Genomic DNA, 16664 nt, shown 5'->3' with positions numbered 1-16664 from the left:
TAATAGTCTGGGCTGGCATCCCTGGTCTCTTAATATACGCATAATGCTTGACCACGACCTTCTGGCTTTTATTGTCTCCAATGAGGAGTCAGATATAATTCTGATAGGTCTGCCTTTATATGTTACTTGGCCTTTTTCCTTTGCAGCTCTTAATATTCCCAGCTCAGACCATGCCTCCCACCCGCACGGACTATGTGTCAGCAGTCACCTCCAGCAGCTCTGAAGAATGCCAGGTTCTCCGTGGTGGTTCTCCCTGGGCCTCTGCACCCTTCTGTTCCTTCTGTTTGAAATTCTTTTCCTTGGGTTTCTTGCAGTGGATAGTGGTGTGGAACAATCCTTCTCTACACTGTGAATGTGCAGACAGGCTAGTCACTGGGCAGGAAGTCAGGCAGGGAAGCCAAATTGAGAATGATGAGAAGGAGAGTGAAGTCAGGAGAGATGACAGTCAGTGGCCCAGGAAGCAAGACATGCTGGAGGACAGGTAAAGCCATGAGCCACATAGCAATACATAGATTAATAGAAATGGGTTGGTTTAAATGTAAGAGTTAGCTACTAACAAGCCTGAGCTATTGGCTGAGCATTTATAATTCCTAGTTAGTCTCTGAGTCTGTTGTTTGGGACCAGGCTGGGGAAAAGTTCTATTAAAGGCTAGCTCATGTATTTAGTGCTAAAATTATTAGTTACAGATTTATTCATTTTGTTCAGTTATAGCCTACCCCATTACACCGAAAACTGCTTCCTTAAGCAGAGAGAAAGCCTGCTGGGTTCTCAGTAGTAAATGTAGCACTGGTCACTTAACATGGTCCTTCTTAGAAGAAACAGCTTCCAGCCATGCTCTAAGTCTTAAATCTCCCTTTCTCAGCCAGTGAAGCCTTCCCAGATTCCTTTGGGTTCACCTAGACGCTGCTTCTCCTAGAAATGTCCCCTGTAGCAGCTTTTGTGATGTATTGACCACTCTGCGTTCCCATCTACAGTAGACCATATGTATACTCACAGAAGGTGTTTATTGGCTTTTGATCAGCCCAAACCAAAGCCTTCTTTGCAGTGTTTGATAGTGACCCGTGTGCCTGGTGATGTTCTGAAACAGCGTGTGTCCACCAGCCTGCCTCAGCTCTGGGTTGAGAGGCAGTGATTTTCCTGGCTCAGGCCCAAAACTTGGTTCCTTAGCCACTCTGCCAGCTTCCTCCCCCTGGGACCTGTAGCAACCTGACAGGCGTGGGAGCCTCTCTGGGAAGCATCCCTTTGAGACCTTGGGATTTTGCTAAGGGAAATATATTTGCCGTGCAAAGGCCTTGTGAAGCCTGTTTACTGAGCCCCTCTGCTCAAAGGTAAGAGAAAATGACACAGGATAAAGTAGTTGCAGTAACAACATGCTTAGCACTGGGTGAATACACACAGACACACACAGACAACAGACACACACACACACACTTGAGGGTGATAACATCTTCATTTTATTAGCAGAACACAAACAGCTTTTTCTTTCCCCTCAGTTCCCAGCTAAGGGCATGGGCAGAGCCCATTCGTCATTGAGCAGAGTGTGCCTGGCAACAGCAGCCATGTCCTGCTGGCATTGCCAGGAGGTTCTTTCTCCTGCCTGTGCTGGGGAGGTGGGATTGGAGGCAGGCATGAGTGTGCATCCAGAGGGCATGTGAAGGAATCTGCTTCCCATGCCAGGAGATTCAGTTCTGGTGAGGGACGTGAAGGAAAATTATGAGAACAAGTGTCCTATTCAGACGCTGGGAAAATAAATGTTTTACTAGTCCTTAAATAACATTTTACTCTGAGGTGTATTGGCAAATTTTAGTTTTATTTCTGTAGGAAAGTCTCATTTTTAGAAGTGTGATTTGTACACATTTAGGTAGTAGAAGCGACTGTTAAAATTAGCTTCTATCATCCTGTTCTAATGTCCTCATAGAGAGAGGGTAATGGGATTAAAGCCCTGACATTCTTGTAGTGTTTACCAAGTGATTTAATATTTACCATCACAGTCCGTAACTTATTTTAAGGGTCAGAAACATACTTGCTCATCCATGTTCTAATGTGATCATCTCACGGAGAGTAGAGGACGATGGAGGAGGCGTCCTATATGTTTTCTTTCCCCGCCCAAGGACTTACCCAAGAAAATTCCATCTCTGAACAAATATTTATCGAGCACCTTAGTGTGTGCCAGGCACTGTGTGAAGTGCTGGGAAACAGCAGAGCCTATAGCCTGACTTGCTGAAAGTGGGGAGGACCGGGTTTCTTCCCCGTAAAGATCAGGATGGATGTTGGGAGTGACCGAGGCGGTGATGGCTATTACCTGTCCTGTCCATCTCTGTCCATGTGTTAGAAGAGTCAGTTTTACAAGCCTCCATATAAAGCTTGGACAAAAATGCCATATAAAAAGCCAAACAGGTTTAAGCTCAAGTAGCCATTGGGGAACATGGCCAGCAATGGGTATACCTTTATTGTTACCAAGCCGTATGGTGTTCAATGGGGCTTGGGAGAGAGATCATCAAGTATTTTAGACAGAAGGGGCTCCACCTCGGAGATCTGAAACTTATGCAGGCTTTGAGGGATCATTTCAAGGAGCAGGACATCAACCTGAAGGGACTTCTTTCCTCTACCTGTCTGGAGAAATACACACACCCAGGGTCAGAGGGTACCATGATCTGGGAGGATCTAACTGTTGTACACACATGCTGGGTGACAATTAAGGAGAGTAAGCCTGTGGATTCCAAGCCCAGGACCATCCCTGGAGACTCACACCCAGGTCTGCAGGAACATCATTCGTGGTAGCCATTCATGGAGTGCACAGAGACGGAGATCAACTTGTGGTTTCAGCCTGAGGGACTGGCAGGCTGCCGTAACCCCCCTCCCCATTCCCACAGGCTGTAGCAAATCTAATTATTTCTGGAACTCCCTGATAATCTAGTGTCTTAGTTGCTGCTCTGCTGCTGTGAAGAGACATCATGACCAAGAGGAGTTAGAGAATAAAGCATTTAATTGGGGGCTTGCTTGTAGTTTCTGAGGGTTAGTCCATGATCATCATATCTGGGGGTGTGGAAGCAGCTGGGCAGGAGGGCAGGCAGAGAACTAGACTGGGCCTGGCTTGAGATTTTTGAAAAACCCACCCTAGAGACACACCTTTTCCAACCAGCTCACACCTCCTGATCCTTCCTAAACAGTCCACCAACTAGGAACTGAGTGTGCAAATACATGAGCGTGTGAAGGTCATTCCCATTCAAGCAACTTGTAACTCTGGGTGCTTCCTGTGTGTTGTTATGCATTGCCATCAGATCAAAACAACCCCCTTCAGCACAGTAGCTTGCATTCCTTGATGGATACACCATCTGACTCTTACTGGAGAAGTGCCAGCATGCTTAATAGATTTATTTAAGTAAAAGGGGGAAATTGGCACATGCTTGTCAGCTGGAGGAAAGGGTGTCAACACCCAGACGCTTATCTGAAGAATCAGACAAGTAAAGCTAAGTCACTGGAGACAGTTGAGCTTCTGGGGGTAGGGAAGCTGGCTCCGGGAAGCCTTTTCATTTCCTGAAGACCTGGTGCCAGCCCTCTTCAAGTGGGCATGAAAACCCCACTCCTACCTAATCTCCTCTACCTTCCCAGGTGTAGCTTCTCTCTCTGACTCAGGAGGTGAATGGTTAGACCAGTGGTTCTCAACCTTCCTAATGTTGTGACCCTTTAATACAGTTCCCCATGTTGTGGTGATCCCCCAACCAAAAAATTATTTCTGTTGCTAATTCATAACTGTAATTTTGCTACTATTTTTAATTATAATGTAAATATCTGTGTTTTCCAATGGTCTTAGGCGACCCCTGGGAAAGGGTCATTTGACCCCAAAAGGGGTCACAACCCACAAATTGAGAATTCCTGGGAGAGACAAAGTGTGGTTCAACAAAACAGTGTGAAATTTATCACACAGGGCTAAGAACAAAAACAAATACAAAACAACAACGGAAACGAGGCATGGAACAAACTGATGTGCATCACCCTGAGTGAAGGAACCCTGACTGAAAACCTGGAGAGTTTGTGATTCCCACTCTGTATGCTTCTGAAGAAGGCGAAACCGTAAGAACAGTAAAAACAAACAAAACAAAGCAAAACGAAACAAAACAAAACAACCCTCCCCGCCATTTCTGGGAATGCAGGTGAGGGGATGAGGGGGAAGCACGGGTGTTTTAGGGGAGGAGACCTGTTCCAGGTGAGACTCTAGTGGTGGGTGTGTGTCATAGCGCATCTGGAGGTACACCACCAAGTGAGGTAGCTATAGATTTTCTGTAATAACAATGTGTCAAAGAGGTTTATCAGTTGTAACAACTGTATCACTCTGATGAGAGTAGGGCCCAAGGCAGAAGTATGGAGGGCCTGAGGGAAACTTCTGTATCTTTCAGTTTTGGTGTAAATCTGGAAACGACCCAAAGAGTTGTGGGCTTTCTTTTATTTAAAGACAAACTGGCGAAAGCACAGAAATCAAGCAGATGTAAAACGCATCCCACATCACCCAAATCAAAGCTGTCACAGACAAAGCACTTGCATTGTCAACCACACATCCGAACGCAAATGGAGAGCTGCAAATGTTCGCATCAAAGCAGAGGCCTTATATTTTATACTGACATGTTGCAGAAAAAAATTTAAAACTTGCTGATTAGGCTGAACAGCATAGATGATAGCAGATGCATCCGGAGGGCCAGGTCTTTAGAGCTACCAGTAGAATCCATTCATTCTGATAACATGGAGAAAATTGGGGATGGGAATCAGCAGAACCCTGGCGGCCTGTGGAGGAATCACAAAAGATGAACCATTTCATTGTCTAGTCCCAAAAGGAAGAAAAGGCTAATGTTACTTCTTTTTCCTTTGCCTTTCCTCCCCTCCCTCCCTCCTCTTCTCTTCCTCCTTCCTTCATTCTGACAGGGTCTCAAGTATCTCAGACTGGCCTTGAACTCTCTACTTAGCTAAGAATGACCTTGAACTGATATTCTTGCCTCTATCTCCTAGTACTGGGATCACAAGCCAACACCACCATGGAGTTTTTGTGGTTCTAAGGACCAAATGCAGGGCTTTATGTATTCTTAGATAACATTCTACTTATTGAGTTACAAACTCCAGGCTCTACTTTGTCTGTATCCTCCCTCCCCCAAGTCTGGCAATATAGTTAAGAGAGCTTTATTTGTGATCCTTCTGTTTCAGCCACCATACCAAACTTCGCTCCACACATTTTGCCACATATCTACATATTTAGGAAGCTGAGAAAGGCCTTAAACAATAAACCAAAGACATGGAATTAAACTGCAGACAACTAAAAACAGAGGGAAAGTCTTGAATGAAGACAGGGACAAGCAATCTGGGCAACAGATATTCATCTGGAACCATGGTGGAAGTGGTCCAGCATGCTTTGGATGCTGGAAGAAACGAGCTGTCTGCTGCCTTTCACCTCCAGCGGAACTGTCCACGGATGTGCAGGTGAGTTTTTAAATATCAACTGACTCAACCTAGAATCAAGTGGGGAGTCTTAGTGGAGGGGTTGCCTGGACTAGATTGGTCTGTGGGCTGTCGGTGAGGAATTGTCTTGATTGTTCATTATGTCGGAGGGCACAGTCCACTGTGGGTAGCACCGTTCCCTAGGCCCTGGACTTGGCAAGAGTGAAGAAAGTTAGCTGAGCAAAAGGGGCAAGCTGACAACATGGACCCATTTGTTTCTCTCTGCTCTTGAATGGAAGAGATTTGAGTTTCTTGACCTCTCTGAAATGATGGGGTGGAATATAGGATTACAAACCAAATTATTCCTTTCTTCCCTAAGTTGGTTTGTGTTAGGATATTTTAACATAGCCAACAGAACCGATATCAGGGCAGTAAGGAGTGACAGGAAAAAAAAAAAGCGTAATTGCCTCCGAATGGGAGTGGTTCGGGAATCTCTCACAGACCCAAAGCCTCAGGGGTGTGTAGCATGATTAATAAAAACCCAGGAGCAGATATTGGAGCTCAACCTGAACGTCAGAAGAGCAAAACAGCAGTCCCTGGCTCTTACCTCTACCTCAGTCTGAAATGGCAATCCTGCCTCCAGGAATCTCAGAATGAGACTGTGTCTGAGAGCTGTTTCCTCCCATTTTATATTCCTCTCTAGGGCTCTGATTAAAGTGTGGCTGTTTTACTTTCTGATCTTCAGGCAAACTTTATTTATTAAAATACAAATGAAAGATCACTACAGAGGTTCATATTTTACCTTAGTTCCTGGCAGGAAGCAATTGAAAGGAGGAAGACTTTCTTTTAGTTTGTGTTGAGAGGGATCTGGTCCATCACAGAGGGGACATGGAATGCTCTTACCTATGCACATGCTCATGCATGTTTTAAATTACCTGTAGATTAGTCGGTGGTGCAATGTAAATGCCGTATGAATAGTTGTTACATGTATTGCTTAGTTGGGAGTAACGGCAAGAAACATCTGTCTGTGTCTAGTGCAGATGAGATAGTGCTTTGACTATTTTTGCCTGTGGTGGACGGAATCTGGAGATGGCAAAGCCTACAGATAGGAGAGTCAACTGTAATTTCAAAAGGAAAACCCACAACTTACTGCAAGCAGACCTGTCCTTAAAGAATGACTGGAGGAAGATCATCCCTATTAATAATCAAAGATTCCCAGGCGGAGGAAGAAAAGCCAAAGGGAGCAGGATACTGGTGAACCAGAAATTGCCATTTCCCTCCTGAGTTTTAGAAACTCTGCTTGATGATAAACACAAAAATTATACTTTTGTTGCATTTATATTATCACTTGCCAGAAAATTAAATAAACAAACAAAAATAGGAAGGTAAAGGGGTTAGAAGCTAGTGGTTCTCAACTTGTGGATTATGACTCCCTTGGGGTTGCATATTAAATACCTCACATACCAGATATTTATATTATGATTCATAACAGTAGCAAAAATACAGTTATGGAGTAGCAGTGAAAATAATTTTATAGCTGCCAGTCATCACAATATGTGGAACTGTATTAATGGGTCACAGTGTTAGGAAGGTTGAAAACCACTGGTCAGATGGAAGTGTGGGTCTCTCTCGTGCCTCATGCGCAGTGGAAATAACCTTAGAAAATGTGGTACGTAAAATCTTAGTGGCACAGTCGCCCTGTGACTAATCAAATCAGAATAAAGGTTCATATTGTTTCCTGCAGCGAAGGACATCGCCTGCCACATCCTCACACTAAAGCCACAGGGACACTGAGGTTTGAAGACAGCTTTTATCTGGGTTTCATAGTTAATCCCAGCACCCAGAAGTCTGAGGCAGAAGGAGAGCTGTGAGTTTGAGACCAGCCTGATTATGTAGTCAGTGCCAAGCCAGCATGAACTACAGAGTGTGGTCTTGTCTCAAAAGAAAAGATCAACAAAACAAATAAACAGATCCCTTAAATCACACAAAGCAAAAACAAATTCAGCATTTTTAAAAATACTTTAATTCTGAAATCATTTTTAGATATGATTTTAGATAGATTTAGATATGCTCTGGAGCTGGAGCAGTCATTTGATGTGGGGCCTGGGAACAGAACTCAGGTCCTCTGGAAGAGCAGCAAGTGCTCTTAGTGACTGAATCCACTCTCTTGCTCCTATTCTAGTCCTGACCTTCCAGAAAGTTTTCACACGCAGTGGGGGAGTTCCTGTATATATTATGCCTGGTGTCTCCTGTGATTGTAAGGTATCATCTTACACTATTATAACATTTATCATCTTCCACGAAACACCATGAATGCAGTAGTATGAACTATATCCTTTAATTCTAGCCACTTTCTGTTAAGATCTCTCGCTCTTTTTTTTTTTTCTGGCTATATTGTCCTATCTAGGATACCACTGGAGGTTTTTCATTTGTTATTTAACTTTGAGATGAATCTTGTTAGGTGGTCCAGGCTGACCTTTCCCATCACTGGCTTCTTTGTGCTGGACCTATATTGGGACACCATCATGTGTGGCTTGCAGGAGGTTTTTTTTTTGTTTTTTTTGTTTTATAAAGTTACTTCTAATTGGCCTTCTCATGTCTAGGGAGAGATTCAGAGGTGGAGGGATGGTGGTACAGAGCTCACTGAAAGGCTTCTAGGGGCCTTGTCTTGAAGCTGTATTTGCAAGCAAGCTTCTGTTTATTTGGGACACATTCTGTATTTGAGGGGCAGATGAAAAGCCCGGTTATACTCTCTCCACAGTCCTTAGCATGACAGTAACCTTTAGGGTCCTTAACTTTGGCCCTCAGGAAATTTATCTACCATCCCAGGCTTCGGGCAAGGAGTAGAGGTTGGAATGACTTGTATGTGTGTGCAGTTAGCACATCTCCTTGGCATTGGGCTCGGTCTTCAGAGCCTGTTCAGATCTATCTTCCCCTGCCCTGCATCTTCTGCTTCCCTTCGACGGATGCTGTGAGCTGACGTCCTCTCTGTCCTGATTATGAGCAAGGGCTTCATGGTTGGTCTTCGTGGTTCTGTCCCGAGGATATTGTACGCTCTTCTCAGCCCAGTGACCTAAGAGACTCTGCTGACATGTTCTCAGCCCAGTTACCTAAGAGACTCTGTTGACATGTCAATCAGTTCTGGTTTCTCCTATGCCCAAAGCCACCTGATGACCTTTGCAGCTCACACTTATTTGATGCTATTGCTTTATTTTAAACCAAAAACTGTACTGATTTATATAGGAAAGTGTGTAAACTTTGTGCAAAGTACTCCATGAATCTAGAAAACTGACCTCACCCGTATGGTTTCCACCCAGGTGAGAAAATGGACCAACGGCTGGGAAGTTCCTGCTGGGTTCCATGTCATCATTCCTCTTAGGATTCTTCTGAAAGGGAGCTACTCAACAGATGTCTAGATTCAGCCAGCCTGTCTTTGACTTTTTTTTTTATTTTCAAGACAGGGTTTCTCCGTAGCTTTTTGGTTCCTGTCCTGGAACTAGCTCTTGTAGACCAGGCTGGCCTCGAACTCACAGAGATCTGCCTGCCTCTGCCTCCCGAGTGCTGGGATTAAAGGCGTGCGCCACCACCGCCCGGCTCCGTTTTTGACTTTTACATAAATACAGTGATAGGCTGTATTCCTTCTCATCTGTATGTTGAGCCATCTTAATTTCTTTTATGTTGATTATTTTTTCTTTCTTTTCTTTTCTTTCTTAGTGTTTGAAAACTGACCAGGGTGTCCATGGTCCTATACCAACTTGGTATATCTACTTTCTGACAGAATTTCCTGTTGCCGTTCCCGCTAATGTCTCCTGCTGTAGCCTCCCGGGCTTTCTTCCTCTGTCTTTTTCAAACTTTCCAGGCATATCCCCACCACAGATCTCCTGCACATGCCGCTTCCATAACCTGCAGTATCTGTGTACTTTCAGTCCTTTCCCTGTCTACATGTTCTCCATATGTCTTAGCATCCAAACAGACACATGTGTTTGTGTTTGTCTTATTGCTGAAAGAGCACACCTCTTAGTGCCTTACAACCACACTTCCTCGTCACAGTTCCGAGGGTGTGCACTATGGTTCATGCGGATCCTTTCTCTGTGCAAAGGTCCTAAGAAGTCACTGCCCTGGGCTCTTATCTGTAGGCTCTGACCTAAATTTGGAGTGTAAGTCCCTCTGGGTTGTTGACATGATTAGGACTTAAGGCTGGCAATGCTGTTTACTTAATACCTGTTAGCTGTGCCCCTTGTTTTCCCTAACTTGTTGCCACTTCACCTTCAAAGTCAGTGAGACTAATAAGTCTCCTCTCTCTCCGGATGTGCCTTTCTATTGGTATCTTCTTTTTAAGAACTTTGCAGTTCCACTGGGCCCCTTGAAAAATCCAGGACCAATCTTACCTTTAGGTCACCTGTTTAACAACTATAATTCTATCTTTAAAGTCCCCCTTGTAGCACACTGTGAAACACTGTTTTCATAGGTGTGACTCCTAGGGGAAAATTCCCAGAAAATTTGTGGTAGATCCCAACGTAGTTTCTTATTTGGTCCATTTCCTAGTCGAGGCTGTAGGTGGGCACAGGTCTCTGACTAAAGTTTGGTCTCTCCAATTTAGCACACTGCCCACCACATAGCAGACATCCAAACATTTGTTAAATGGCTGAGTGACTGAGTGACAGAGGCTGGTGTGTAGTCTTGCCCTTCTTTCAGAGCTGAAAGTCAGTGACATTGACTTTTAGTTTTTTGTTGTTGATAGTTTTTTTTTTCAATTTTGATTTTGCTTTTTGTTTGTTTTGAAACAAGGCCTCACTGTGTGGCCCAGCTGGTTTGGAACTCAAGTTCACCCTGCCTTAGCGTCCTCAGGGCTGGGATTACAGCTATGTGCTATCCCTACATGACTTTCATGTAACCTGAGTTTACTTACTGTGCTGTTTCCTCGGGCCCTGACATGTCACCAGTATGGCTAAGAGGATTGATAGCACAAAATGTCATATTTTCCTGTAGCCTGCTAGTACATACAGGGATATGCCTGGAATACCGGGTCATAGGATGCCAAGTAACCAAGAGGTTGATGGGTCAGAGGACTCTCTGCGATAGCCAACTAAACACACGTCCACTGCTTTCTCAGAACAAGGTTCCTCAGGAACAGTGAAACTAAGCAAGGAAAGGTGGCATTGTTTGGCTCAGCTTTAAAAAAAAAAATGACTTCATTTACACACGCCAGTTGGTCAGTGAAAAAGTGAATGAAGAGACGTGACTGAACGAGTCACCGGGATTCTGCAGATACTTCATTGTTCCGTTTATATAGATAGTGTGTGCTCTTTGATCTTGAGAACGTGTGAGGAGTGAAACTCAACAAATAACAGATTTGCTATTTGGGTTACAGTGTGGAAAGAAAGTCTCTGGAAACAGATTTATATATTAGTTTTTCGCTTTGCCACCAGATGTCCTCCGAGTAGGAAACTATGATGGTCTGAATGACATTTTGAAGTGTGAATGCCCAGCATTTTTGAATAGACAGTGAGGGGAGAGTGTGAGGGAATGTGCATGTGGCCGCAGACTTTTGGATGAGACATGGATTTTGAAGTTTGCCTTACAGGTGTAGCTTTCAGAAGCAATGTTTATTTAACACTCAAACGTTCGTTTCTCGTACTCAGCAAACATTTACTTAACATAGTTCCCTTTCACTCCGTCCCAAACTGGTATTTTTAAAATGTGAGTGAGTTTATTATATTTTGGAATTAATGTTAAACTCCTCCAACCTTGAGCTAATTATAATGATGAAAGTTTAGTACTTTGAGTGGAGCATCCCAGGGACTTGAGGAGGGCAGAGCGTAGGCTTTTAAACACCACAGCCACCTACGGGACTTTCATGTTGAGTTCCGAAGGCAACAACTCACGGCTTTAGGGAAGGTGATGTAATATAAAATCAAAGACTGCGCTCGTGTATTGTTTTTTGTTTTTTGGTCAAGACAGGGTTTCTCTGTGTAGCCCTGGCTGTCCTGGGACTTGCCCTGTAGCCCTGTAGACCAGGCTGGCCTCGAACCACCTGCCTCTGCCTCTTGAGTGTTGGATTAAAGGGGACAGCCCCTACCACCCAGCTACTTGTAGGGTATTGTTAATGGGGTAATCCAAAGGGAAACACAGACTATTTAATGTATGAAATAAATAAGTAGTATTGTTTCAAAAGAAGAATATTTGGCATGGTAAATTAATAAGGAGTACCTTTTCAATTCAGAAATTATTTACCCAAGTGTGCTGTAAGCATTCAACTCTGTACAAATCCTAAGGAACAGTTTTGAAAAATCTTCATTTTAAAGAATTTTCTGTGAGCCATCCGTGTGCCAGCAGGATTCCCACCCTGTCCCTAGTATCACTGGATGTGTGGAACAAATTTGTGCTGTATGGTGAGGCCATCTTCACGTCTTCACGAAGTGGGGCAAGCAAGGGTGGGACAGACAACCTATTTCCAGAGACTGAGGCCATCTGCAGGAAATGTCAGCCAAGCGGCCAGATGTTTGCTATGGGTTGGCGCTCACATTTGGCTTCTTGACGAATTCCTCCTCTTTCCTCCCATATGCTTGAGGGATGCTCAGAGAGAGCTTGCCTGGGTTTATGGAGGAAGCGGGCAGTGATATTTTGGTGTCCTGCAGGGGGCGAAGTGACCTCTGCTTTTCTCCAAGTGTAAGCTGGTTCCAGTGAATTCAGAAGCCGGACCTGCTCAAGTTCCCTCAACTTCATCCTGCTGGCACTTGAATTGCACGTGTGCTTTGTCCAGTCCCCTGATTTAAGACTTCTGGGCCATATGGAGTCCCGGATGGGATGTGGTCAGGGAAGCAGGGAGTGGGAGGGCCACCCAATTAAGGCTCCCTCTGCACCCCTGGAGTTCCAGTTGACATAGAGAAGCTGTGCTCCCATTTTGCAGTCACTGAAATCTGAGGATAGTATCTCTTCACTCATCACTCTGAACCCCAATGGCCCCAAGTGCTTGCCTGCCTCTGCACAACGGACATGACCTGTAAGGACACAACCTTTGTGACCCTCAGCTGGGCATCACTGTTCTTATGACCTCCCACGCCACACCTTTTCTTCAGGCTTCCTCAGATTCACATACTCACCTCCTGAAGGCACCCGCAGGACACCCCCTTATTTTAGCACTATTCTATGAGAACAGAGTCCCTTTTGGTAAGGGTGGGGAGCCCATGACAGGCCTGAATTAGGGATGCTGTTGAGGAGCGTGGTTGGTTGCTGTTATTTTAGACTCACACTATGTGGGTTCCTTAAAAGGGTGGTCAGTAGTCTACCCCCAGATGTAGGTTCTGCACTAGGCTTATCTTCATAGAACCATATATAAAACACAACTCCACTTTTGTGTTTTAAATGGACCGGCCCTAGGGAGTGACCTCAAGGTTTATTTGTTCATTTGTTTCTCTATTTTCACAGATCTCAGTGCTGTCTCCCCTGTTCTTATAACTCGAGCTCCTTTTATTGCACATATGCCTTGCCAGATCCCTTACAAAGGAGGTAGGGCTGAGATTGTGTAAAGAGGAGGCCCTCAGCTGGAATCCTTTGTGTACTGGCTGGACTTTAGATCTTCTGAGTGGAGCTCCTGCCCTCTTGGGCAACACCACAGTGATTTTATACTTGTATGATGTCCTAGATAGAAGAAATGGTGCAGGATTTTTACTTCTCAGGGTCCTGGCATCCTAAACCAAGCACTGATGATCTCCGATGTTTCAGACCATGAAAACTAAAACTGAAAGTCGGTGAAGTTTCCTAAGTCTTACATTCTCCCCAGGTGAAAGAATATAATGTTTTAAGGTGGGTTTGATTATAAACATCCACAGATGAGCAGGCATCTGAGTAGTGTTGAAGGAAATGAATATTCGTCTTTATTGGTAGAAGGTGGTATTGGAAGTGGTCCCAATTTGTTCAAGGATTGAAGCAACCTGGTCCCGGGGCCCTGTTTATTATCCTGGCCATTTTCTCTATTTTCCAGGCTTCTGCTCTTATTGAGACTATCTTTACCACCCTCTTTACGTTTTACCCGGAATGTGTAACTTATATTTTATCTCAGTATGTTAAAATTTAATGCTAACCGACAAGTTGCATTGAGAGACTAGCAAGGACATAGGGAAGGCTTTCTTAGTAACACTAGCAGATTGGGCCCCTTTTCATGTCGGTTTTGGTTTAAGAAGGCAAACGGAGCCCACATGAAGAGACACATTGAAATATCTGATTGGAAACCTTCAGGACGCTAATCTGGCTTGTCCTAGGCCCTCTCCGCAGCGAGAGTGTGAGCAGCTTCCTCGCAGGGTGTGTCTTAACTTACAGCAGCTGCCTTTGAGAGCCACGTGTCCGCTAAACGCCTACATTCCATCAATAAGAGAAACCATGGAGGGAAGGAGAAAACTTACATTATTTTCTCCCTCGGTAACTGCATGGATTAAATAATCGTGTTTACTTATAATTAACACAACTTGACCTTTGACGAGGTAGTAGCAGAGCAAGATTTAGATCGGGGTCGTGATCAGACATTTCTTCCTAGTAATGACCTCTTTACCTTTCTTACCCGCCCAAGCAACTCCCGGTGCCTCCAAGAATTCTCCGTGCTAGAAACCTACGCGCAGCGGAGGCGAGGCCTCGAGAGAAGGGAGGGTGAAAGAAGGGGGTGGGCCTATGTAAATATACGCAAGAATCTTCTCTCCATTGGATGGTAGCCTGTCCGTTACCGAGAAGGGCGGGGCGTTCCGGGGCTTGAGTGCGGTACCTGAGCGAGACGCGCAGCAGAAAGCCCACGTTGGCGGCTGCCGGGAGCGCAGCCCTTAGAGGCGGGAGACTGCGAATTCCCCAGCCGACGCCGCAGCCTCTGGTCCGCGCCCTGGTCCTCTTCTCTCCTCTGAGCGCGAGTTCCTCCGGCTGTCCGAGAGATCGCGGAGAGGAAAGCGAGATCCTGGCCGCCTCTACTTGGGAAGGCGTGTGGAGATTCCGAGGGGGAGCGACGGTGCCCGAGGGCGGAGGGGCGCTGAGTTTTGGGCCAGAGGAAAGTTAAAGCTGCACGGAGAAGATTGGCTTTTCAGGACGCGGGGTCGCCACAGCCCGGGACCCTCGGCGGGGTAAACTTCACGATCGTCCTACAAGCCAGGTGGGACGTGCGCAGGGATGGTGCCCGGCATCGCCCCCAGTCCCTGAGCTGTTGCCTCCGGTCCCCCTCTGCCAGCCTCCTGCAAGAGCACAGGGCAGCGCACGTGTGCGGACTGCGAGTGACCGCGCCGTGACCCGTCCAGGGGTGCCGGCTGCAGCGCAGTCCTGCCTAGGACACACCTGGCTCAACCCGTGCGCCTCCAGAGACCCGTGGGAGGGTGGAGATCCTGGCCATCGCCCCTTCGTCTCTCTTCCGCCTGGGCTTCTGGGGGCGCCGCGGATGACCATGAGAGATAAGGACTGAGTGCCAGGAACGGGAAGAGAGCCCGCCGAGAGGTGGCGGGGACTGCCCACGCCAAGGGCCACAGCCGCCGTGCTCCGGCCTCGCTCCGCCGCTCGACGCCTCGAGTGGCTTGCCCGGGCAGCCGGGCCGGGCGGCAATGCCCGGGCTGGGGCGAAGAGCGCAGTGGCTGTGCTGGTGGTGGGGGCTACTGTGCAGCTGTGGACCCCCGCCACTGCGGCAACCTCTGCCGGTAGCCGCGGCCGCCGCCGGGGGGCAGCTGCTAGGAGCCAGCGGGAGCCCGGTGCGTACAGAGCAGCCGCCGCCGCAATCCTCTTCTTCGGGCTTCCTCTATCGGCGGCTCAAAACCCACGAGAAGCGGGAGATGCAAAAGGAGATCCTGTCCGTGTTGGGGCTCCCGCACAGGCCGCGCCCCCTGCACGGTCTCCAGCAGCCTCAGTCCCCCGTGCTCCCGCAGCAGCAGCAACCGGTCCGCGAGGAGCCCCCTCCAGGGCGGCTGAAGTCCGCTCCGCTCTTCATGCTGGATCTCTATAACGCTCTGTCCGCCGATGACGAAGAAGATGGAGTGTCGGAGGGAGACAGACAGGAACCTGGACCCCGCGGAGGGGCCAGCTCGTTCCAGCGCAGACCGCCGTCCCCTGGCGTTGCACACTCCCTGAACCGCAAGAGCCTCTTGGGACCGGGACCCGGCGGCGGTGCGTCCCCACTGACCAGCGCGCAGGACAGCGCTTTCCTCAACGACGCGGACATGGTCATGAGCTTTGTGAACCTGGGTAAGGATTTGGGGTAATGTCACGCCGAGAGCAGATCCCTCCTTTCCTGTCTCCCTGGGTCAAGTGGTGGGAAGCGGTGGAGGAGTGCGCGTGGCTGGGATGCGGGACAGCTGGCGCTCCTGCCACCTGCGCAGCGGAGGGAAGGCTTGCGCTCTGCTGCAGCCGGAGGACCTGGGGCGTCCCGCGGTGCCTGCGGAGGGTGTCTTTTTGGGGGAGCTCGGGACACTTTCTCTGTATTCTTACTCTTACCAAGCTCGGGCCACTTCTACTCAGTTCTAGTCCGAGTGTGGCCATCTTAGTAAGATAAGGCTCTCTGCTTTTTTGCCCCCACCTCTGAACTGTCCTTCTCTGCCCCCTAGACACTTGGGGTGCCAGTTTACCCACTTTGACTATCAGGGCATCCGACAGCGGTTGAGAACTTTGAGAACCTGATGCAAGTGCTTAATGAGAAACTCACAGGTGTTGAGGAAGGAAGGCTTTGGAGGCTGAGGAAGGTCCCACAACACGGTGGAAGGTGTCCCAATCCCAGCCAGGCGGGGCTTGCGTCAGTGTGGGGCGAGATTCCAGCTCAACTGGGGTAATCCACCCAGTGCCTGCGCTCTCATGCCCTTGGCCATTGTCCCAAAAGGCTGACCCTTTCATCAATGCTGCCCAAGCTGCTGGGGTGCAGAGTAGGGGCCAGGGTTGGCTGCTGAGCTCCACCGAACTCCGTTGCCAGGCAACAGAATGGAAAGTCGAGGGCGGCTAAATTGGGCTCTGCCACAAATGTTCTGCGGCAAACTCGGACAGAGTCACGTCCCCTCCCCCCCCCCCGAAGTTTTCTCTCATCTGTAAACAGAAAAGGGGGTAAGACTGCCCAGTCAGTGCTTCCGAGTCTCGCTAGACTTTTTTCTTTCATAAACTTAGTATAAACCAGGAATGTAGGAGGCATGTCCCCAAGTGGGTAGGTAGACTTGGGAAGTAGACCCTCCCAGAGTGGGTACAGTGGTTCTTGGGTCTCTGTGGGCTTTCAGTACGGGGGAGACCCAGGCCTGTAC

General features: G+C 47.4%; 1 protein-coding gene across 2 annotated transcripts in view; it reads left to right on the top strand.

Moving 5' to 3' along the window:
• The first annotated feature begins 14219 nt into the window (after positions 1–14219).
• Bmp6 (bone morphogenetic protein 6) overlaps positions 14220–16664 on the top strand; it is a 145910-nt gene continuing 143465 nt past the window's right edge. Inside the window, exon 1 of one of the 2 annotated variants that reach the window (XR_012910380.1) lies at positions 14220–15627. Coding sequence is in view for 1 of the 2 variants with exons in the window: in XM_075969856.1 (XP_075825971.1) it covers positions 14994–15627 (634 nt within the window). In the remaining variant the exon portion in view is untranslated. The remainder of the gene's footprint in view (positions 15628–16664) is intronic. The other variant, XM_075969856.1, reaches the window with a different exon arrangement.

The sequence above is a fragment of the Microtus pennsylvanicus genome, chromosome 4 (assembly GCF_037038515.1).
Source record: "Microtus pennsylvanicus isolate mMicPen1 chromosome 4, mMicPen1.hap1, whole genome shotgun sequence".
Lineage (NCBI taxonomy): Eukaryota > Metazoa > Chordata > Mammalia > Rodentia > Cricetidae > Microtus > Microtus pennsylvanicus.
The sequence above is the reverse complement of the archived record's forward strand: the minus strand, read 5'-3'. Positions and strand labels throughout refer to the sequence as shown.